Here is a 24682-nt window from a genome sequence, read left to right on the forward strand (position 1 = left end):
CAAAATGTGTAGTAGTATGTCTGAGCACTATTTAAGAGATTTTTTTATTTCATATTTTTTGGCAGCATTGTGTTTTGTTGTGGCTCGTTAAAATAAATTCATCTTTAAAAAAGGAAAAGCTTCATTGCTCAGCACTATCTTGTCATGTAATAAAACTGGAAGGCTAGACTTCTTAGTCCTTAATGATGAAAAATATGCTTTTCTTTGTTTTGCAATATTGTTATTTCACTACAAACAATGCCATATGTTAGCACAAGGTCCAGAGTGTGAAGATGGTGATGCATGAGACTGTGCACATTTTGAACAAAGTCAATCAAGTCTAAAATAGCATTGAATACTGCCTTTAAGCTGTTAGCTTTAACACTGGCATAAATATTAAAATTCCCCATTTCAATGACCTCATCAATATATTACACTAAATTAGATCTAAACAATGATAGTCTAAACAATTATCTAAAAATTGAGAATATCGGTCTGCTAGATGATATAAACTTACAACCAAAAGTTTTTTTTTTGTTATACAATTTGAATGGGGAAACTAAGGGTTAAATGTTCAAATAAACATTTAATAATATCTGATTGAATCGAACCAAAACAAATAAGCCACCATGCAATATTTAATGATACACTTTATTGGATCAGTTTTTAAAGAATTACTTTATTCAAAACCATTACCTGTAATTACAAAAACAGCTTTTTCTTCCCTCTCCTTATGTCACTTACAGTCATCTTTGATTGATATGTAAAGTTCATATTTACATTCCTACGTCTCGGCCTTTATTGTTTAACCACTAACAGGTTTACATGTATATGCTGACCATTGGGTGCTTTGATAAGATGAAAATTGATGAGCTGTGTTTTTTTTTTTTTTTTATCAAATCACAGAGTAATTTCCAAATTATTTTGCTGAACTTGTTGCCTCTAACTCTTACAAAAGATATCATATTTTCTTTACTGTTAAAGGCACATATGTGTATCAGCACATGAGTATTTACATTTCCTGGCGTTTGTCCACTTGGCCAATGTCATTAGGCTGTTTTTCTGAGATTTCTTTTCATATAAGTAATCTTTATCAAAGTCAGTTGTTTTAAATATAGAGAGTTTTCACTTGTAATAGATTAGTATTTTTTCTTGAATGAGGTTTAAAAAACTGTAGACTAACAGCTAACAGCTAAACTATGTACTTCAATAGATGCATACTTCTAGTGCAACAAAGGAATTTCATACAACACTAAACAATACATTATGCAATGCATGTTGAGAAACTCTACAGATTGAGATAGAAGATTATGCAGTAGTTTCCACTTCATAGTGTTTAACAGGAAATTTTTAAATTGTGATCAGATGCTTGGGAGGAAGTTGAGGGTGAGACTTGTGAACTAGGTGCTATTTTTCCCCATATATGAAGCTAAACATAAAGTCATATGACTTTCTGTACGTGCGTTCAACAGAACATTGTTGGCTTCATCTTAAGCAGTTTTCCTCTTATGATTAGTAACGCATCTTTAATTTTACCACACATTTACCTACACTTTAGAGGGGAAACACAAACTAATATGAAATTAGCTAGTGTTTTATCGACACCTTGTTTGCCTCTTCTCCTGTTTTTCAAATGATATAAAGTAAACACTCAGATCATCTTACATTTGGATGAGTGAGTGAACTGGGAAACACCCATTGAAACCAGAATAAGGTCCTGACTTTTTTATCTTTGTTTCAAAGAGGTATTTAGACTATGCGTCACTCTGCTCATGACTTCTTCATCACCTTCATGTGATGACGCTTTGCCATATGATTCAAAGAATTGTGTTTTAAAGGGGAATAAACATTCAAAAGTATTTTCCCCATTGTAACAAGCCAGGTTTTTGTGTCTAATAAAACATTTAACAAGATAAATAAATTCTTATTTTTTTTGTAAAATATCCTCTTTTATTTTGCTAAAAAAAAAAAAGGAAATGAAGAAAAATAGTTGCATAAATGTGCACAACTAGATAAGGTATCAGACAGGAAAAAGGTATAAAGGAGTTATAACAAAGAGTGCAGGGTAGTGCACATTTATGCAACTAGTTTTTGCAGTTTTCTTGCTTTTTGAATATTGTCTTTATGATTGTATTATTTGAATTAAACAGTATAGATATTTTAGGAAAAGTGGAAAGTTTTAAAAGGGTTTGCTTGATGTTGTGACTTAATGTCATGCTATGCCATGGAACTTCTCTGACTGCAGGAATTATTATTCACTGCTGGAATTGATTGCTTGGACAGACTGACAGGGCAGAAGAGTGGGATCCATTTTCTGATTAGCTCAACTAACATTATTGTGATATGAATTATTGCCCTTCAACCCAAGAGGGTCAGACTCCCACTAAGTATGAAAAAGACAATACAATGTCAGTGATTAGACTACGGTAAACAGTACGATTCTCTGTCCTTATGCAAGTAGAACTGTTTAGGTTTTACAGACTTCAGTCCAACTTCTCGTGAAACAAACAGAACTGTCGTAACATGTTGCAAATAATTTCCTTCCTCTTTATAGTCATGAGTGACAGCAACTTTAGCAAACAATTGTTCACAAACTACCATACCATACTTCATTCAAAGCAGTCTTTGTCATATTAGACTTATGTGCTTTCAGCTCTCATGTGACCACAAAATGTTCTATGTTTAGAAACTTCATACATTGCTGATGCGAACACTTAAAGGATCTCTGACTCGGCCTCTGTCTTCGCCTCGCTGCTCCCTGTAGCTCTGCTCCAGACGAATCTTCTCCGGGTCTGTTAAGTCAGGCACAGGCCCGCCTCCGTTGCTCTGGTATCCTCGTTCTGAACTAGACAGCTTGAAGATGGGCGTTGTCTTGGTCTTTGCTACTTTGTCAAAGAAGGCAAAGTCTGCTACATATTTGCCTGACTTAGAGAGAGAGACTACTGGGGGAAACTCGTAACCCCAGAGGATCTCATCTGGCAGGTAGGAGGTGCGGACCTGGCAGGTGGCAGAGGTTGGTTCTATTGTAGCACTCATGATCACCAGCAGTTCAAAGTCTGCAAGCTCTGGATCTGTCCAGCCACCACCTGGTAGAGAAATGATGAGAGAGTAACCTTAAAAGAAGAGGTCAAAAATAGAAAAGACTGAAGCTGTAAAAATATTAAGCTTGATGAAACCCAGCTTTTCTCTAGATACTGCGTCCTTCTTCCACAGTCTAATGATATGCAAGATGGGAAAATTACGCCTTCTCATTTGCATTAAGTTTGGAGAGTGTGAATCCATGTTTGTGTCCTCTGACAGATTGATGACCACGTATGATATCTATGAATGTACTCTACATGCCCATTGACCACTTCAGATGATTTCTAGCTTTACAAACTCTACAAGGATTTACTGAGAACAGAAATACGAGAAAAGCAAATCTAATAGAAAATAAGAGTGGAAGGATATTTACTGATCATTGGAGCACAAAGTATGAAGTTAAATGTAAAGTGTATAAATAGCTTTCCTGTTCCTCTTCTTTCTTGTGAAATTAAAGATCCTGACACTTCTTTCACAACACGGAAGTAAAGAGTGCGGTAAATAGAAAAAAAAAAGCACACCCAGATATGAGAAGTTAACTGTGTTGCCATTTCCTCCCTTTACTAACTGGAAAAAGAGGATCTTTTATTCTCTTTTTTCTATGTTCCTCGATCAACTTCTGCTCTGTTATAGTCAGGAAAGTCATAAATAATATAAGTAAATTTGAGACAGCAGGTTTAGACATCCATTTCCAAAGCTTAAATATGGAAATAAATATTTCCATCCTGGAGAGAAATATCAGCTCTGCTGCTGCCATAAACACCTTTGTTGAAAGATGTTGGAGATCGGCCTGTTTTTCATTGTAGTCCTGTTTCTCTGACTGTGACTGGCTGGATGTGCTCTCCCCATCCGTGGGATGAGGAGAACAGTCAGAGATTGTCTGCCTGGCTGTGTGTTTGCTGGACCAGGCCACTTTTTACAGTTGCCTTTTGTATCTCTGCTTCTGTTCTCCTTGAACCCCAGTTGACCTCGGCAGATGGCCGCTCACACTGAGCCTGGCTCTGCTGGAGGTTTTTTCCTGTTAAAAAGGAGTTTTGCCTCTCCACTGTCACTACAAGCATGCTTAGTGTATACTGGTTTTCCTTAGATAGAAAACTTTGAAACAATTTGACTGTATGATCTGGTGAACTGTCAAAACCGACAAAGTGCCTTGGGATGACGTGTTGTGAATTGGTGCTATATAAATAAACTAAACTGAATTGGATTGAAGTTATTTATGTATCATCAGTTAATAAAGAATTTAACGAAACCTTCACAAACGCTGCATTTGATTATATTTATACATATTTAAGGCAGAAGTATGTCCTTTTGGCCTTTAAGGTTGTGAAGAACAAGTAAAGCCTCAAATGTGTAAAAAAATGACTATAACAGATATTTTTCTTGTTTTAAATACCTATGTGGTGAACTTCTTATTTCAGGCAGTTGGTCTATACTTCTTTCAGTTCTTAATTCTAAATAGGTAGTTACAAAATAGAATTTTGAAACCTAGCTCTTAGGCAATAACTCAATAAGAGCAGCCTCAACATGTGACAACTATGGTGACCAGATGTCTTGATTTGTACAGGACAGTGCCGCATTTTTCACTTGTCTCGCTGTCCCATAAATCGAAACAATGTCCCAAATTATACTTGTATAAATTGTTTTTAAAAATCTATAAAAATAGACATTCCCAGTCCCAAAGAAAGCAGAACTGCAGTAATTGTCACAGAGCTGCGCCAGTGCCCCATGTCATGACTAACCTGTGTAATGAGCTCTTAAACAGAACTGATGAAGGATTTTAACACATGCTTGAAAAAGCAGCGACTGTCCCAAATTGTCCCTCATCAGCATAGTAGTTCCCCCAAATTAGTTCTTTGAGATCTGGTCACCAGACTGATGACACCAACAAATGAGTAACTTCTTGACCAAACTTACCCTTGGCAGCCCAGGCTCTCAAAGGGCTGTTGTCATCGATGATGTGGTAAAAGGTGAGTGGAAGGATGAGGAAGGGACTGTCGCTGGAAGTGTCTACTTGAAAAGGAACGTTTCTCTGATCCATACGAACTGTTTCACCTTCCTTTGTCAGTGACGTCTGCAGAAGTTTTCCTGTTACCTACATAAAATATACACTGTTCATTTTGGATCAAGTCATTTTAGGTTTAAAACTCTGCAAAGCAAAACAAAATTTGGAAACATTTGGAAGCTTATCAAATGAATGCTGGAATACATCTATACTAAAAGTAAATGCAGAGGAGAGTCTGATGTGTCAGCTCCACATGTGAACCCACCTGACAACCAAGAAGGAGACTCTTACGCATATTGGCGACTCTGATCATCAGGCAGGGTTGGCCTTCATGAGTCGATACAACAGCATGCTGGCTAAACTTCACCGTCTCACTTCGCTTCTTCGGCCTCGCAATCTAATCAGAGGGAGCTCAATTTTTATATTTGTCTGGTCATTTTTATTCATTTGAACCTGCATAATGTCTTGTACCATAATTTCCGGACTATAAGCCACTACTTTATTTTCCACGCTTTGAATCGTGCTGCTTATAAGAAGGTGCCGCTTTTCTATGGAATTTTTGCTAACGGCTAGAGGGCAAAGTCAGCGTTGGAAATGGAAGAATAAAGAGCGAATTCTAATTTAGCACAAGAACATGCTAGCAGCAGGGACGATGGAGAACAAATGTCGCAAATTCACACATTTTGACATTTATTTGCTGCATTAAAGCTGCCAAATGAATAAAGAGACTGGGCTCAACTCCTGCAGAGCTGAGAAAAGAGCCAACGAAGCCACTAGAAGCTCTTACTGCATCTCACTACCCGATCCGTCTCGGAAGCATGATTCTTCCTGCACATGTGTGAAAAGATATATATCCGGGGTTTCCATCAATATTGTAATTATGGTACTTAAACTACTCATTTTTTATCCTTAACTCACCAAAGAATGCTAATACACATCTTTAAAAAATGCTTTCTGAATTTTCTGATACACTTTTGATGCTTTTTACATTTACTCCGTTAAACATTTGTATCATCGGACATGTTCAGAGCAGTCGGGCAAAATGATTGAACCATCTTTATCCGCATTTTAGTTGCTTCTATCTTTAGATTACGCACTATATACGATAATTTTAAAATGAAAAAAAAACCATAAAAATCAAAGAGACTAGATTTATGTTTAAACATACTGTAAATCTAGTCTTTTTTTGTTTTATGTTTTCAACCTTATGCTGTGTAGTGCATAATCTAAAGAAAGAAACAACTAAAATATAAATAACCATGGTTTAATCAGATTTTGCCGGACTGCCCTGACCATGTCCCATGATGACATCAGAGAAACAGTTTAACGAAGAAAATGTTAAAAGCATAAAAATGCGCGTGCGCAGAACGGATCGTGCTTCCAGGACAGAGTGGTTAATGACACTGCTGTGAGCCAACAAGCTATCGGGAGCTAGCATTCTTCTTCGTCTCTTCTCTAGGGACTATATGTAGAGCTCCCCCTACAGGTTTTGTGGAAGACAGTTCAGTAGATATTAGCTGCTAGCTGCTAGATATTAGCGGCTTTTCTATATATGTTTCCATCCATCTATCCACCTTCTTCCGCTTATCTGGGGTTGGGTCGGGGGGGGGGTAGCAGCTTCAGTAGGGAAGCCCAGACTTCCCTCTCCCCAACCACTTGGGCCAGCTCCTCCGGGGGAATCCCAAGGCGCTCCCAGGCCAGCCAAGAAACATAGTCCCTCATGGGGGAGACCCCTGGGCCTCCTCCCGGTTGAACGTGCCCCAAACACCTCACCAGGGAGACGTCCAGTAGGCATCCTAATCAGATGTGCGTTTCCAGTTTTTTCCAATAACTTAGTTGCCGTGGCTTATAATGAGGAGCGCTCTATAGTCCGGAAAATACGGTACTTTAAAGGATTAAAGAGAAGAGCCTTGCAAAGGCATTTACACCCCTTGAACTTTTTAATATTGCGAATGTCTACAGAGTTTACATGAAAGAGCAGCACAAAGTGTTACGTAATTATGAAGTGATGAAAAATGAAATGTGGTAAAAAAAAAATGAACATAAAAACAACAGGAAACAGCAACCATATAGAGGAAGCCTGTTGCTTTGATAAGGCCGAAGTTAACATATCTGGCCTACATGCAATACACTATAAATATGAGCCACTAAAGGCTTTACTGACAAAAACACGTCCAAATTTTATAGTGAGATCAAAGTTTATCTACTAATCTGGGTATATCAAATTGCATGTTAGAAAATAAACTGCACTGTTGCCTTTATGAAAATGCAGAACATATGCACATCATCAAAATGTACAAAATACTTCAAGGAGAATATGCAAATATATTTACTTATTTCTTTTAATGCAATTCTTAAAATTTTAAATGATTGTGACTGATTTTTTTTTTTTTGTCTCTATATTTAGCACGTTTGTACGGTGGCCCTGAAGTGCAAACTGCAATTTTCCTTAATGTAGTTGCGCTTTGCTTTATGTAGTTTTGTTTTTCTTAATGTAGTTGCGCTATGCTTTATGTATTTTTGTTTTTCCTAATGTAGTTGCACTTTGCTTTATGTAGTTGCGATTTCCTTAATGTAGTTGCGCTTTGCTTTATGTAGTTTTGTTTTTCTTAATGTAGTTGCGCTATGCTTTATGTATTTTTGTTTTTCCTAATGTAGTTGCACTTTGCTTTATGTAGTTACGATTTCCTTAATGTAGTTGCGCTTTTAGATTTGTAGTTGCAGTTTGCACTTCAGGGCCACCGTACCTATGTGGCAAAAAACCTGACCATGCCCAGTGTTAAAACATGGTGGTGGCAGCATCATGCCATAAGAATATTTTTCTTCAACAAGGACACAAAGCAGTTCAGACTTGATGAGAAGGTAGGTAGAGCAAAATGGAGGTGATAAGTGGAAGAAAAAACATTTAGACTGGAGTTTAAAAAATGCGCAAAAGTTCAAAAGGAAGTAAATACCTTTGGAATATATACAGCTGATTGCTGATCTAGACGGTTGGTTTTAAATGGTAAAACAACACACTGGAATACATATTTTTGTGGTTTTACACATTTCTCTCTTATGTTTATAACCTTGGCCAGAAAGGTGCCAGTGATGAAGATTTCCATGAGCATGGTGATGACCAGCTGGAGGATGAGGAGGATTATAGCGACTGGACATTCCTCTGTTATGCATCGGAAACCATAACCAATGGTGGTCTGCGACTCCAAAGAGAAGAGGAAGGCAGCTGTGAGGGTCTGCACCTGCATCACACAGGGTGTATGGTTGGATGGCGGACCAAACTCTGAAAGAATATATCAGAAAATAAAACACAAGTTTATGAAGACTGTGGTAAAGAAGAATAAATGGTAAAGACAAGATTTGTTGAAGGGCTCTTGTCATTTCTAATGGTGGAAACATGAGTCATAAGAGGAAGTGGGGGAGGGCTGGTGGTTCATTTTTTCTTGTCAAGATGAAATATTTGACGGTTACAAGGCTTCTTTGTAATTGTGAACGTCCTCTGAAAAATTAGCAGGGGAGTAGAGCTATTCAAATAGTTACTTATGAAGTATTTTACCGGCTAAGTTCAAGTAATTTTAGATTTAGCAAATGAAAAAACCAAACAGAACCTAAAAGCTCAAAAGTGCACATTCCAACAGTCAAAAATAACTGTCTCACTTGCATGTGTTTGAAAACATGTTTTCACACCTTACTGTAGTCTTCAACGCTCACCCCATAGGTGCTGTCATTTTTTTGTGCAGTGTGTTGCTTTAAATTTGCAAAGTTGCAAAAGAAAATAGTTGCAAAACTGTGAGGTTTAAACAGGAAAAAAAGACTGTAATAAACCCTCATGATGTAGGTTTCAACTTCAGCAGCTTACGTGTTGCAGAGGTTTTATCAGTGGTGACCGCGAGTTACTGCTTCACCGACGTATCATCACCGTTTCCTATCAGTAAAAAAATGTTTTCAACTTTGGTGGGAGTTTTAGATTTAACCATAATTGTTTTACAAGCATGTTTGGGGTCCAAGTTTTTTTGAGGGTATTGATCTGAAAGAGTGGTTTCTATCTTTCCACTTGTTCATTTTCTGGTTTTATTTCTAGATATGTTGGAGTTCTGATCTCAGCTAAGCAAAAAAACTCTTCACCTTCCTAAATCTGATTTTGCATCAGTTATCATCGTCGACCCAAACTTTATGACTCCTGAGACTTTAGATTAATATATTTTTCCGTGATGTTTAATTAAATCTTGCGCACATAACATTACTCACAATTCCTTACACAAAGTGTGTGTGGGGGTGGGGGGGGGGGTGGGGGGGGGGGGGGTTGAGATTGACTAGCTGGTGCTGCATAATTGTGAGCTGCAGGGGATAGATGGGATATATATATATATATGCATGTGACCAATCGATTAATTACAATAGCAAAAACATGCAGATTAAAAAGCAAACAAGACCAACCTTTGGGGCTGGTTTTGTAGGGAAGAAAAACAGTCTCATTGGAATCTGCCTTTGTACACCGAATTTTAAACACATTGATTACACATTACACATTGATTTCCTTACACTGAATTTATATCTGGTAAAAAATTGCCTGCAAAAAATTGAGCTGCAAATGTGTTGATCTTTTGTTGAACTCAAGCCAAAGCAATCAACACTCGATGCAGTCGAGCAGCTTTTAGCCGATTAAATTAGCTAATTTGGTCACGTGACACAACAGTTGGCCATAGCATTGTTCCAGGCTGAATGAAGCCGAATGAGGAGTTTTTCTTGTTAAATAGATAAGATTGTAAAAAGTTTAATCGGACTGGGTGAAATAACTGAGCTGATCACAGCTAGTGCCGGGCCCTTGTCTGTCTAGGCTCTTGATTTGATCTGGAAGATGCGGCCGGCGGCAAACTTCCTTTTTTTCTGACCGAATTAACTGATTTCATTGGCTAGAAGCTTCTCGACTGCATCGAGTATAGATTGCTTTGTCTTGAGTTCAACAAAAGGTCGACACATTTCCAAGAACAAATTTTCACCACATAAAAATTCAGTGTAAGGAATTTGATGTGTAAAAACTTCAGTGTTGAAATTCAGTGTGACACACAAATTGTGTGTTACACAAACACACAATTATGTTTGTTTCACTTTCATTCATTTTATGCCATTTTGTAAAGCCAAACTGGGACCTTTACCTTAAACCTAACATTAATGGGTTTATACCTACCTCTAACCTCAACCTAAACTCAATTCACACCTTAAGGGCTGGTTATACTCCCGCAGCAGTGTGTCGCAGTGAACTCGTTGCAGATATTTTTTAACTAGCCCAATATTGAAGCGTGGTCTGTGCTATGTTATTCTATGCCACACCGCAAGAGGGACAATCAGGAACTAGAGGTGGGTCTAGATATGGCCGTTGCGATGAGGAATTTGGGACAAGTTTGTGTGACAACAGAGGGGGTCTAGGTGGAAAAAGGGTAACAGCCTCGCTCTTCTAGCTGGTCCAATATCACAAGTTGTTTTCCACAATGGCGGTCATACAAACAAAGCAAGCCAGTAAGGTACTAAACAGGAAATACGCATAGTGTAGAGTGAATGTAGATTTAACCAATCAGAGGCCTCCTATCTGTGGCACTGTCTGAGGTCACCTACGATTTTGGAGAGGGGCACCAGGGTGTCTGCGGAAGGGACTGGGGCATATCTGCATTTACTGCGACACACGCTGACAACATGGTTCTGAGTATAAATCATTCTTTAGTCCTAAACCTAACACTGAACCCTCAATCTGATTTTATACACATGGGGAGTAGGCATTGGTCCCCATGTGAGCAGTCGGCCCCCGCAATGTGCTATGATTTCTGGCCCTCAAGGGCCACTGTCCTACAGGTTTTAGAGGTTTCCCTTCTTCAGCACAGCTGGTTTTCTGTTAAGAGCTAACTCTGGACAGCCCTGATCTCTACTGAAGCGGCAGATTCTAGTTTGCTAGGTGTGGTTGTCTTGTTGCTTTCTTTATTTGGCTCATTATGAAAATCGAAACCATCTCTACAGATAAAACTTGCTACGCTGATAGCCAAGATTTTGACTAGAGAAATGAACTGTATTCAGACAGGAACTGAAAAGCTAAAAATGTTGGATTTATTTAAAAAGATAAAAGCAAGGGTTTTTTGATCGAAGTTTTTTTTAAATGCTGAGATCAAATTAAGGGGTAAACCCTGATATGCCTTATCAAAGCTTTGAACTTGGAAATGAAATGAAAGTGTTGAAATTCATGGGTAGTCTGTGGGGCGTGTGAAACTGTGAGAAGGTACTTTTTTTCACACAACCTCTGCTCTCTCACCCAGCAGATCTCCGTGCAGCAAAGCCAACAGGTACCACACTACCCCGAAAAGAAACCAAGTCCCCGCAAAGGTTGCTGTGAACAGGAAGAACTTGTAGCGCCATGGCATTTCAAGAAAAGTTGTCCAGGGGTCACGCATGTAGAGGGCGTTCCTTCCACTGATGTGCTCAATGCGCATATTGCTGCGCCCATCTTTAGACAGGATGCGCCTCCTCTTCTTCAGAACCCCAGCCCCGGCAGAAGATCCACCGCCCAACAGCGGCTTCAGAACATCGGTTTGTGTCTGGGAGTGGCAAACTTTGTGAGGGGAAGAGCTGCGAGAGCAGGGTGGCGAGGAGGAGGTCATCTGATGAGAAGCATACAGAGAAAAGAAAGCTGATGATTCTTCATACTTCAGTTGATTAATACTTTAATTTTGTCTGCTTAACAGCTATGAATAACTATGACAACTTTATCACACATTTGCATGCATGCTTCTTCTATGACAAACAGGTTATTGTTAAACCGAGAAACCAACTTCCCACAATGACTGCATTTTTCAGTAAATCATTCGTGTGGTAACTTCCCTTCAGAAGAATTTTTCCCAAAAATGGAAGCAAATGCAAAATTGTTTAATGATAAAGATATTTAGGAATTCACAGGAAAATTTATTTGAACATAAAGTTTGTTTGTTTTTTCTTAGTCATGGAAATTCAAAGAGTTTTTATACTCAGACAGAAACTGGGTAATTTCTGCTGATGTTAGTTTTGGAAATGATCTAAACCTTTTCTGAGCTAATAGTTCTGTGTGGTAGATACCGATCTGTTTTCTTCAGAGTTTGATATTTATCAGCATCTACGATCATGTGATTTCATGACAGGAAGAAGATCTTCTTCCTTTTAATATGCAACATCTCACCATGCATGCTTTCAATCGAAACCAACACTTCCCGTTCATGGTTCAGATATATTTAAGGCCAGTTTAAGGGAACTTGGGGAAAAATGCTCCAAGTTTAAAATGTAAACAAACTGATAGTAATTGCTCGGGTTGAAAACTGATATACGTGTTCTGGTGAACGTGTTGGTGAATTTGAGCTGCTGTTGACAACCACAGGAAAGTACACAAAGCCAAACACCAAAGAAAAAGTTTTGTAGATAGAGATCTGTAGAAAGGAGGATGGAGGTGATATTTATTCAATTATAGTGTAATTTTTGTACATTTATTTAATTCTTCATTAATTTTTTATATCTATTTGGTTAAAACTGAATAACATCACAATTTAAAACTTTGGATATGGTGTGGTCCTTATTTTAATCAAAAGAGGTCTCTTCAGCGGTCCCCATACACCAGCTGTCTCTCTTCCTCTTATACATTTCCTGATTGGAACCATGCATTAGCTAAAAAAAACCCAAAAAACGGAACTAATAGACTAAACCTCTGATATAATTAATTTATTCATCTGAGAATCCAGATAGAGTAATACTTTTTGTGTGAGACACAAAGAACAGGATTATTGAACAATTTGATTTTAATGAGGCTTATAAGTGCTTATGTGATGGATCCTTTTCTGAGCTCATTTTAAGATGAGACAAAGGCAGTTCTAACATATCAACCATAGTTAAATTGTAGCTCACCCTGATTTAATAACATAACACCTTCCCCAGACAAATTTCAAAAAAAGTGAGCAGCGCTAAGAGGCCCAGAGGGTCAGGGCTCGGTGTGGGGATGAATGATCGGGATTGAGCAATGATGTGGTCAAAATGAGGGAAAGCAGCTCGCTTGACATGACATTGTAATAAGGCTGGAGTTCCACTGGATGTAAGAGTGGTGTGTGAACGCAGTGATGCAGTTACACTGCTCTTTCTGCTAGGCCTCCTTCACTGGAAAAAATCGACATCTAGATAAGTCATTTTTTTCTTAAAATAAGTGCATTTGTTCTTGGATTGAGGCGGTAAAAGAGACATTTTGCCAATGGAACAAGACAATTTATATTTAAAATAAGAAAACACAATTCCATTGTCTTATTTCGAGTGCATGTTATCTAAAGTAAAAATACTCATTGCATTGGCAAACTATCTCATTTACCTGCTCAAATTAAGGGTAAATACACTTAATTTAAGAAATGTGTACTTATTACTACATCGTTTTTACAGTGTTGGAGCTTTATCAGAGCAACTGAACGACTGCACTCTGATTCTATCAGAATTGCATCATCGCATTATTGAACAGGAGTGTACTTGTAAATTAAAAGCAAATATATTAATTAAATTATATATTTAAATCAGGTTGGGTCCAGATTAGCCAGCAGATGGGCCCGGATCCAGACCGCGGTCCGCTAATCCGTGACCTATACACTAGGTCATGTATTTGGACCAAGGGCGTAGAATTTAATATGTTCCACTGTGTCACTGCAGTTTTGTTGCTTTTTTACAATTTTTTTCAACAAGTATCAAACTCAAGTAGAGTTTGCCATTAGTTTTGCTGTTGCTTTCAAGCATCAGCATCCTGAGGTGAGCAATTTGGCTTAAGCTGGGCTTATACTGTATGATTTTTCGCCCTTTTTGGGCCGATTCTCCAGTCGTGCAAGAATTTTTCGATCAGGGCGACTATCAGCCTGATTATGCGCCCTGTAGTGTACAGGGGGTAATGGGGGCAATTGAGTTATTTCTGTAACATTGACATTGTCATTGACAGAAAGCTGCTGTACTCATACCGCCACGTTTTATGACATGTAGAAAAACAGGTGAGTGAATTAGCTGGTAAATAAATACGTATGGTACAGTTCAGCATTAACTGTTTGAAAAAGCTTAAAATATTCATAAAGTGTGATATACATTTAGTTCTGTTCACTATTGTAAAGTTGTGATGCACTCTTGTCTCCCACAGACTCGTACTGTATGCTTCACACATTTTCACATCCTCAGCTACCTCACTAACCCCCGGAGGCTAAAGAAGAGGATAACCCACTGGGGAGTAAGATAATGAGAAAGGGAAGAAAAGTGAAAGGAGCAGAATAAGGTGCATTAACCCAATAAAGTGCCACCACAGAGACTCATCTGTTATTCAGAGGAGAGAAGAGACACCTGAACCCTTCAATTAAGGTGCTAATCTATGAGCAAACCTAGACCATTAACTGGATATGTCTTGTTTAAACAATAAAATAATAATAATGTTAATTCTAGGTAGAGACATTTAGTTTGATAAAGAGTTGATTCCTTATTAGAAACTAAAGACAACAGTAAAAGTAACATTTAAACATTTTAACTATTCTTTGTACCTCTACAATATATCTCTATTTCAGCAAAATGTCCACTTTCTGCTTATTGATTATGGGTGAGTCTTTTGTCTATTTGTCTTTTGGTGAAATTTATTATAAAATGTATACATAGCAAACTTGCGTCACAATAAAATGTTAAAGACCACATTGCTTTTTTATATTGGTGGGACATTTCTGCCAATTCTTTAACTGTACAACTTATTCTTACACTTTTATGTTTAAAAAAAATATCCGTTGTTATGGGCTTTATTTAAAGGCAAGCAGAGGCGCTTTTTAAAAAACTGACCAGTGGACGGACGGACGGACGGACGGACGGACAAACAGATAGAGAGATGGACGGATGGATGGACGGACAGATAGATAGAGAGATAGATGGATGGATGGATGGATGGATGGATGGATGGATGGATGGATGGATGGATGGATGGATGGATGGATGGACGGATGGATGGACGGACAGATAGAGAGATAGATGGATGGATGGATGGATGGATGGATGGATGGATGGATGGATGGATGGATGGATGGATGGATGGATGGATGGATGGATGGATGGATGGATGGGCGGATGGACAGACGGATGGATGGACAGACGAATGGACGGACATATGGACGGACGAATGGACAGACGGACAGATAGATAGAGAGATGAACGGACTGACAGATGGATGGATAGATGTATGGATGGACGGACGGACGGACGGAAGGACGGACAGATAGATAGAGAGATGGATGGATGGACGGATGGATGGATGGATGGATGGATGGATGGATGGACGGACGGACGGATGGATGGACTAATTGACTCTTGCTTTACATTATGTATTATCTTCTAAATAATAATAGAGAATTTAGCAGAATTTGATAACAGATGGCTTGCGAGGAAGAGGAATTCTCACCAGATTTGTCAATTCATAAACTGAGTTATTAAAAGTGTTGGAAAAAAGTTGTTTGCTCTTTAACATTATGGAGGAAAATGCATTTTTAGGTCGGCTTATACTAAACTGTGTACAGATTGATAAAAAAATGCCATCCATTATCATTTAAGGCTGGCTCCCCATGTTCCTTGTTTTGTCTAACTTTATGTCTTTTTTTGTCTAACTTTATGAAATTTCGTTTAGTACAGTTTTTCAGGAAGCAAATGAACATTTGCATTCCATAAAGTGCAACAGTGATCAACTGTAAACAGTGTGGGAGAAAGAAACATTATCCTCCACAGGTGTGCTTGCTTGTGCTTTCCTTCCTAAATGTAAAGTAACTACCTAGGATCGGATCATACAGTGGAAGTATGTTCATGTATTTTATGAAATTGTGCGTTTACATTCTAAAGCATGACTTATATAACCTGTCATAATTAATAACATCACTCTGTTGTGATTATGCAATAGCGAATTCCATAATTACAATGATGCCATTGAAACTGTCTCACTCTGTCAACTCTGAGTCACCCTCATCCAATTTTAGCCTCTCACCCGAACTCCCCACTGTACTCACATGTTTTTAGGAAAAAACAAAATCCACCTCGCCTGTGTATCAGATATCTGATGGAGTTAATGGGAGCAAAAGGGACCAACCTCTCTAGATGGCTTTATACAGTTCCCATGACAACCTTACTGTACACTGCATCCACAGATGAAAACAGAAAAAAACAGAATCCAAACTTTTTTTCTTTTGGCTAGATAATGGAGTTTTGGATGTTTTCCTAATCTCCCTCCCCTCTTCTTGTCTTTCTTTTTCCTCCTCTCCTCTTTCCTTCCCCTTCTTTACCCTCTCCCTCTCTCCTCTGTGTACACAGGAATGCTTTGTTGGAAGCTGAGATAAAAGAAACAAAAGATGCCATTCACAGAAACGACTTTGTGTCCATCCATGTGTGTGTGGACGTGTGTGGAGGGAAAGCAATTACACGCATTAGTCAGTTTTTTTCTTTTGCATATGTTAGAGTGTTAAGTCCTTATCTTTTATTTTGTTTGGCATTTGCTTGCTTGTATGTTTTTTTGCAGAAACAGTTTTAGTCGGATTATTGAGGTTTCAGGGGTTTTACCTGAGAAGGAAAATCACTGGTTTCTGACTGGTAGGTGGTTGCTGAAGCTGGGTTTATGTGTGAAAGGGAGCGAGAGAACATAAGAGAGGAGGGGAAAGAGGAAAAAGATCTGTGACAAAAGCCCTCATTAATATTCTGAGCTGAGGAGTAATCCCCCTCCATCTCTCTGTTTCCTTTCCCCTTCTTGCTTTTTGCATGCGCCCCAAAACACTCACACACCTCTACACCTACTATCAGCTTGTTTTCCTCTCATCTTTACTTTTCCTGCTAAACATAACTTCTGCTTAAGAACTGCATCATAAAATATGAAGTTAAAAGTTGTGTATATTAAATTTTTAATCCCGTTCTACCCTTTTAGTTCTACAGTACCTCCTCCAAGTTCCTGTGAAACACGTGCTTGAACAAAACAACATGAGGAGCAAAGGAAATAAGCATTTAACTCATGGATAAATATATTTCTAATGTTAATATAGATGTAAAATTCAAACCAGGTGTAAGTAACGACCAAATTAGGTCACGGAAAGGATTTGAATTAAATTAGACAATATATAACTTAATAAAATGGAATGGAAGGTAAAGTAACAATAAAATACATGAATAATATAATCTACAAAATGGCATACAGAGAAAAGAGAATTTCTGAAATCTTTATATAGAGCGAAAACTCTTACAATACAAATAAATATCACCTAGTTTAATAAGTAATTAAATGGTGACTTATAGAAAGTTTCTTTTTTTTTCCCCAGCATGGTCAAAAGGAAATAACTCATTAAAAAACTTTTGCTTTCATTTCTGCAAAAAATATCCTGGTCATATTAGATACAGATCCTTCAAATACCTTGAGAATATAGGTATAACTATACCTATACCACCACTTGGTCTACTTCAAATGATCTCTAACAGAGGAATCAGAGAAATAATCATACAAGTTGTAAAAGAGAGAGAAAATGCTTAAGAAGAGCTTCATTAAAATCTAAAATTAGACAGTGCATGGTCTCAATCATCACTTCCTGTGCCAGACTCCAATGCTGAAGAGAAATCATCAGAACATTAGAAAAGCTTTTGAAATACTGATCAGAATTGAACTAAATGGACTAAGAGCTGCGGATTATGAGGTGCCCCCAGGGACATAAATCAGAATTAACTTGCATATACACATATTAAATTACACTCTTCCATATAATATACTGAAAACCTCACACAAACACTAGTAAAAAGCTCTCACATAAACTAGTGAAAACATTTACCTCTTATATAATCTACTCAAAAGCTCTCATACAAAGTAGTGAGAACTATTCATATAAACTGGTGAAAAGCTTTACCTTTCATACACACTACTAGAAAGCTTTCATATACACTATTAAAAAGCTCTCATATACACTACTAGAACGCTCTCATATACACTATTAGAAAGCTCTCATATACACTATTAGAAAGCTCTCATATACACTACTAGAAAGCTCTCATATACACTATTAGAACGCTCTCATATACACTATTAGAAAGCTCTCATATACACTATTAGAACGCTTTCATATACACTATTAGAACGCTCTCATATACACTATTAGAAAGCTCTCATATACACTACTAGAATGCTCTCATATACACTATTAGAACGCTCTCATATACACTATTAGAAAGCTCTCATATACACTACTAGAAAGCTCTCATATACACTGCTAGAAAGCTCTCATATACACTGCTAGAACGCTCTCATACACGCTACTAGAAAGCTCTCATACATGCTACTAGAAAGCTCTCATATACACTACTAGAAGGCTCTCATACACGCTACTAGAAAGCTCTCATACACACTACTGAAAAGCTATTAGCGGATTTCAGTTGAAACGGAAGGTGTTTCAGTGAAACAGGAAGGACCGTCATTACCCCGGAAGTTGTTTTAAACGGAGGTCATTCTGGCTAGCTCCGTACATTTTGTGCTATCTCCGGCCGAAATTGTATCAAATAAAATTATTGATTCATGCTCAGCTATCCGCTAAACAACTCACAGAAGCATGGGCATTACTCGACTTTATTTTTTATGTTTTTGCTTCAACAGAGATCCTTTTCCGGTGTTGTGCGAAATTCTGTTCCCATGTGAAAATCTGTTCCACCTGTGTCGGGAGCGCGCCGCGCATTGCAGCCACATAAGCGGATCTGATAATTTCCCAGGCCTTTCGGATCATTTCTTGGTTAAATAAAAAGTCGTAAAATTATACAAGGTTGAGACATTTAGTTTAATCAGCCGCTGTTGTTTACAAAATTGTAAAATAAAAAAAAATAAATGCGGTTTTCTTATGCTGTTTTGTGTTGTTATTTTAAACGCCAAGAGAATCAGTCTCTTTCCAAGTTTTTTCACTTCAGCCTGACAGAAATAAAAGTCAAGTCACCAAATACCAAATTTGTATTTATAATTTTTTATTACTGATATAAGATGATGGGAAGTGCCTGATAGCAGTTCCATAATATGGAAACAAATTAATTTAGCTGCAAATCTTAAACTGTGTTTATTCCTCTCTTCATCAACAACAAACCATCTGGATTCTGTGATATTTGAGCAATGTTTGCCTAAATTAAAGGAGGGGGACCATATATTTTAGCTTTCTAATAGTGTGTATGAAAGCTTTCCAGTAGTGTGTTTGAGAGCTTTCTAGTAGCGTGTATGAGAGCGTTCTAGTAGTGTATATGAGAGCGTTCTAATAGTGTATATGAGAGCTTTCTAGTAGTGTATATGAGAGCTTTCTAATAGTGTATATGAGAGCTTTCTAATAGTGTATATGAGAGCGTTCTAATAGTGTATATGAGAGCGTTCTAATAGTGTATATGAGAGCTTTCTAATAGTGTATATGAGAGCGTTCTAATAGTGTATATGAGAGCTTTCTAGTAGTGTATATGAGAGCTTTCTAATAGTGTATATGAGAGCTTTCTAATAGTGTATATGAGAGCGTTCTAGTAGTGTATATGAGAGCGTTCTAGTAGTGTATATGAGAGCTTTTTAATAGTGTATATGAAAGCTTTCTAGTAGTGTGTATGAAAGGTAAAGCTTTTCACCAGTTTATATGAACAGTTCTCACTACTTTGTATGAGAGCTTTTGAGTAGATTATATAAGAGGTAAATGTTTTCACTAGTTTATGTGAGAGCTTTTTACTAGTGTTTGTGTGAGGTTTTCAGTATATTATATGGAAGAGTGTAATTTAATATGTGTATATGCAAGTTAATTCTGATTTATGTCCCTGGGGGCACCTCATAGCGGATTGCCCCAGAAATATTCTCTCAACAGATGTTTGAAGGTGGAACATCACAGATTGGTACTGCTGGACTCCTTGACAGTAAAGAATGAATGAATATAGAAATGAGCTTGGAAATTCTTGTTAGCAGTCAGAAGATGAAACAAACATTTTTAATTAAGAAGTCCAATAAACAACCAAAAAAGCTCTTGGTTGGTGTCTAAGAAAAAGAAAGTCATAATTCTTGAGTGAACAGCAGATGCCACCTGAAACGTTCCAAATGCAAGAATATTTTTTTTGACAAATAGGTAAAAATCCCACTTTAGCATTTAATCTACTGCATGGAGCAGGTTCCTCGATACAGGAGATGCCTTGAAGTTGTCATTACCATAAAACACCTTTCTATTAAGTATTTCATTAATTTCAGAACAAATTCACTCTCGGGTTTATTGCGCTTTATTTCCTTTATGGTATTTGCCTTAGTATGAGTGGATTACTTTGCTTGTTTTTAAAATCAGATGTGAATTTGATGTTGCTGTCCCATTTGAAATTTGAGCTCAACATGTTTTCAAACCTTTTTCTCTGCTGGACTACTCTCCTGATGTACAGGAGGGACAGGAATGTGCTGAGAAAAAAAGCTGCACAAGTGGTTACATTTACATAATTTCAATGCATCTTTAAAATAGGAAAAGGGATAGTTGTTATCTTCCAACTATTGTCTGTTTATTTATTTATTTGTTTTTGGGGGGTAGTTTTATTTTTATTTTTTTGTGTGTGTGAGCATATTTTAATCTCTGTCGGTTGAACAGAGGAAGATTTCAACTCTCCTCAGTCCACTTTTTAGTGTAGAAATGAAGCATGAGCTTCGAATAAGTCAGCCATTGTACAGAAAACAGTATCTATTTTCTGTTTTATTATCTAATTTACTCTTTATGATGCCATTTTTTGTCCTGTCTTTGCATTAAGATTCTGCTAAATAATAAATAATTGCTAAAATGTTTTGGTTTTAGCAAGTTTAAGAATTCCATTTCTGAAATTCAGATGCATAGTGTCTTTAAAGAAACACAAAATCATTAATCAATAATATATACAAAAGTTAAAAAGAAAGATATTTTTAACAACAGATAGGAAAACAATCTAACCTTGGAGTTAAATTTTAAAAAATAATGCAAAAAAAAAAAAAATGATTACTGAGAAAATCTAAATAATTGAAAAATAAGAATTGCATTAGTTGAATGTTTTTCTTACTTGATTTATGTCTTCAGCATTTTTTTTATTTTCAATTTTTTTGTGCTGATAAAGTAATTTTCTTACCTTCTTAGAGCAGACAATGAACTAATTGTCAGGTGCAGTGAGGATTGTGGTACCCAGAGCCTCAGCCTTCTGCTCTACATGTCTCCTCTGTTGTCATACGCATGCTCACAGGGCACAGTTTGGACTGTAAGTCTGCAGCCAACGTCCCACGATACTGTACACCTCTTAAGCAGAGCTATGAGGCCTCTCATTGGCTCGTTGGGGCCCCGTTTCGTACCCAAAGTCCGCCGTGCCGCTGCCCGCAATTTCTTCCCAAAGTGGCAGGACTTGGCTTTTATAAAAGGCCTCTCTCTCTCGGTTCCCCTTTTCCCTCAAAGTCCCTCTCCCTCACTCCTGAATTCCTGTTGTGTCAGATTATGCCCTGTGTAATTGCTTCAATAACTGATCATAGCTCCCTGCTGAGCCAATTCAGTTCCAAGATATCAGATGTACAGTACTTCCCATTCACACTGTACTTCATTGTTGGGGAGGAATTTGGCTTTAAACAATTCATTTTACATGGTGGAGGTAATTTTCACTTTTATAGCGGTATATAGAGTTATATGTAACTTGAAAATGTGTTAACATTTATTGAAAAAAGTTCCTACACACATGCAGAAGAAGCACATGTTTTGGATGTGCACACATGCCAACACATGGTCCCCCAACAAAAAAACCCCTGCAGAAAGCACACACACTTCCGCTCATGCACAAAAATGGACCCACAAAACCCCTTTTAAACAACCCACAGAGCCCCTATTCACCCTTTCTGTGGCCGGCGTTTGCTGTGTCCAAGAGCATCTGTACGGAGCGTCCTGTGAGGCTCCAACACATAAAGGAGCGACGGCCGTGAGGTGAATACAGCTCCTCACTCTGCATCAGGAGAGGGTGACCAGGCATTATTTTAATGAAAAGCGGGAGCAGATGAGGACCACTAGTCAAATGTGTGAAGGGTTTCTGTGACACCTCATGCTTCAGAGTGCCTGCAAGGCTTTACAGTATGTATCACTGAACTCCTCTGTACCTACAGAACACTACGGATTTAACCAAACGCACAGGAAGTGGGAAGCGTTTCAGTACTTTTGGTAAAGCCTTCATAGCAGATGACTCATTTTCACTGTTCCACTGCACTTTGTACTACTGGGATTTAGACTATATATACCAACACAAAGATGCTAAAAATTGTATTGGAAGGATACTGAAAGATACATGAATTTCTGAATTTATCTAAGAATTTAAAATGTTTTCTTTAAAATGTTTTTTTAAACCAATTAAATGCTACATTTGGCAATTAGACATTCTTAACCAGCTTTGTATATTTAAGCCTTTGAATGGGCTGCTTTACTACATAAAATAGTTTTCATTCCAGGTAGACCATCTTATTTTAGGGTTTCTGACTCATTCTGGCAATTCTTCTGAGGCAGGTTTCCCTCCAGGATTACCCTGTGTTCAGCCTCATCAATCAGCAGCATGGTTTACTGCTGGCATTGTGTTCTCACAGTAATGGGAAGTCCTGGTTTGGGTCCACAAATTGTGTTTTACAAGAAGACCAAATTTGAAATCATTTCTTAGCAAATACTAATATTTTAACACCACCCTTTTTGTGTGTGTTTTTTTTTTTTTTTAACAAACTAAGATACAAAAATAAAAATAAAAACATTCACTCTCTGTTTCAATTCAATTCAAATTATTTATAGTCAATTCACAACACATGTCATTACAAGGCACTTTACAATTCAACTGGATTATACTCTCAAATTGATTCAAAGTTTTCTATCTAAGGAAAACCAGTTGATTGCATCGACTCATTGACTCCAATTCAATCCCTCACACTAAGCATGTTTGTAGCGACAGTAGAGAGGAAAAACTCCCTTTAAACAGGAAGAAACCTCCAGCAGAGCCAGGCTCAGTGTGAGCGGCCATCTGCTGAGGCCGACTGGGGTTCAAAGAGACAGAAGCAGAGATATAAAGGGAAACTGTAAAAGGCGGCCCCATCCAGGAAACACACAGCCAGGCAGATGAGCTCAGAGCCAGCTCCCATGTCAGAGGATGAAGAGAGCACATCATCCCAGTCACGGTCAGAGAAACAGGACTACTCTGGAAAACAGGCCGATCTCCAACATCTATAAACAAAGATATTGATGGCAGCAGCACAGCTGATGTTTCTCTCCAGGATGGCGTCACAGCCAAACAGGAACATACGAGGCAAAGCTACAATGAGAAAAAGCAGAGAGAGCAGAACGTTAGAGATTGAACTAACAGATTCTGCAGAATAGGAGAATAGAGAGAGAATGAAGCAGAATGATGAAATGGGGTCCCTATGTCCTCCAGAAGTCTAAGCCTATAGCAGCATAACTATAGAGATAGCTCAGGATAACCTGAGCCACTCTAACTATAAGCTTTATCAAAAAGGAAAGTTTTAAGCCTAGTCTTAAATGTAGGCAGGGTGTCTGCCTCACGGACTAAAACTGTAGTTGGTTCCACAGGAGAGGAGCCTGATAACTAAAAGATCTGCCTCCCATTCTATTTTTAGAAATTTTAAGAATCCATAGTAAACCTGCAGATTGAGAGCGAAGTGCTCTGTTAGGAACATAAGGAACAATCAGATCTCTGATATCAGATGGAGCTTGACCATTTAAGGCTCTATATGGGAGAAGGAGGATTTTAAATTCTATTCTGGATTTAACAGGTAGCCAATGAAGAGAAGCCAGGATAGGCGAGATATGATCTCTCTTTATTTTCATCAGAACTCTGGCTGCAGCATTTTGGATCAGCTGAAGGCTTTTAACTACAGTTTGTGGACTTCCTGATAGTAAAGAATTACAATAGTCCAGCCTTGAAGTAACAAATACATGGACTAGTTCTCAGCATCACCCCTGGACAGGATATTTCTAATTTTTGCAATATTCTGCAATATTTTGAAAAATCTTTGATATGGAATTTAAATGACAGGTCCTAATCGGAAAAAAAAAAAAACACCAAGATTTTTTACTTTATTATCTGAAATCAGTTTAATCCCATCCAAATTAAGTAACTGACTAATCAGCTTCTTTTTAAAATACTCTGGTCCGAAAAGTATAACTTCTGTTTTGTCTGCATTCAGAAGCTGAAAGTTAAGAGTCATCCAGGTTTTTATGTTTTCAAGACATGCCTGTAATCTATGTAATGGGTTAGCTTCATCTGGATTTATAGACAGATATAGCTGGGTATCATCAGCATAACAGTGAAAATTAATCATATGCTTTCTAATAACTCTACCGATTGGGAGCATATATGTAGTAAAGATACTGTGTCCTAGCACTGATCCCTGTGGTAGATCTATCATTAACATTAACAAACTGATATCGATCAGATAGATAAGATTTAAACCAGTCTAATGCTGTTCCTTTAATTCCTACAAAATATTCAAGTCTCTTAAAGGAATATTATGGTCAACTGTATCAAATGCAGCACTGAGATCTAACAGGACAAATACAGATACAAGTCCATTATCTGAGGCCATGA

The 24682-nt window shown here is 37.7% G+C and overlaps 1 protein-coding gene across 1 annotated transcript; it reads right to left on the minus strand.

The window, feature by feature from the left end:
* Positions 1-616: 616 nt before the first annotated feature.
* On the minus strand, positions 617-21465 carry LOC119779623 (ATP-sensitive inward rectifier potassium channel 10). Its single transcript, XM_038279330.1, has 6 exons — positions 21200-21465; positions 11358-11703; positions 8131-8342; positions 5328-5459; positions 4975-5152; positions 617-3065 (listed from the first exon to the last, which is right to left on the minus strand). Exons 2-6 carry the CDS (start codon positions 11701-11703, stop codon positions 2671-2673), a joined length of 1263 nt encoding a protein of 420 aa, XP_038135258.1. The 5' UTR covers positions 21200-21465; the 3' UTR covers positions 617-2670.
* Positions 21466-24682: the final 3217 nt, after the last annotated feature.

This window comes from Cyprinodon tularosa, unplaced genomic scaffold, assembly GCF_016077235.1.
Source record: "Cyprinodon tularosa strain WSP-4 unplaced genomic scaffold, ASM1607723v1 ctg102, whole genome shotgun sequence".
Lineage (NCBI taxonomy): Eukaryota > Metazoa > Chordata > Actinopteri > Cyprinodontiformes > Cyprinodontidae > Cyprinodon > Cyprinodon tularosa.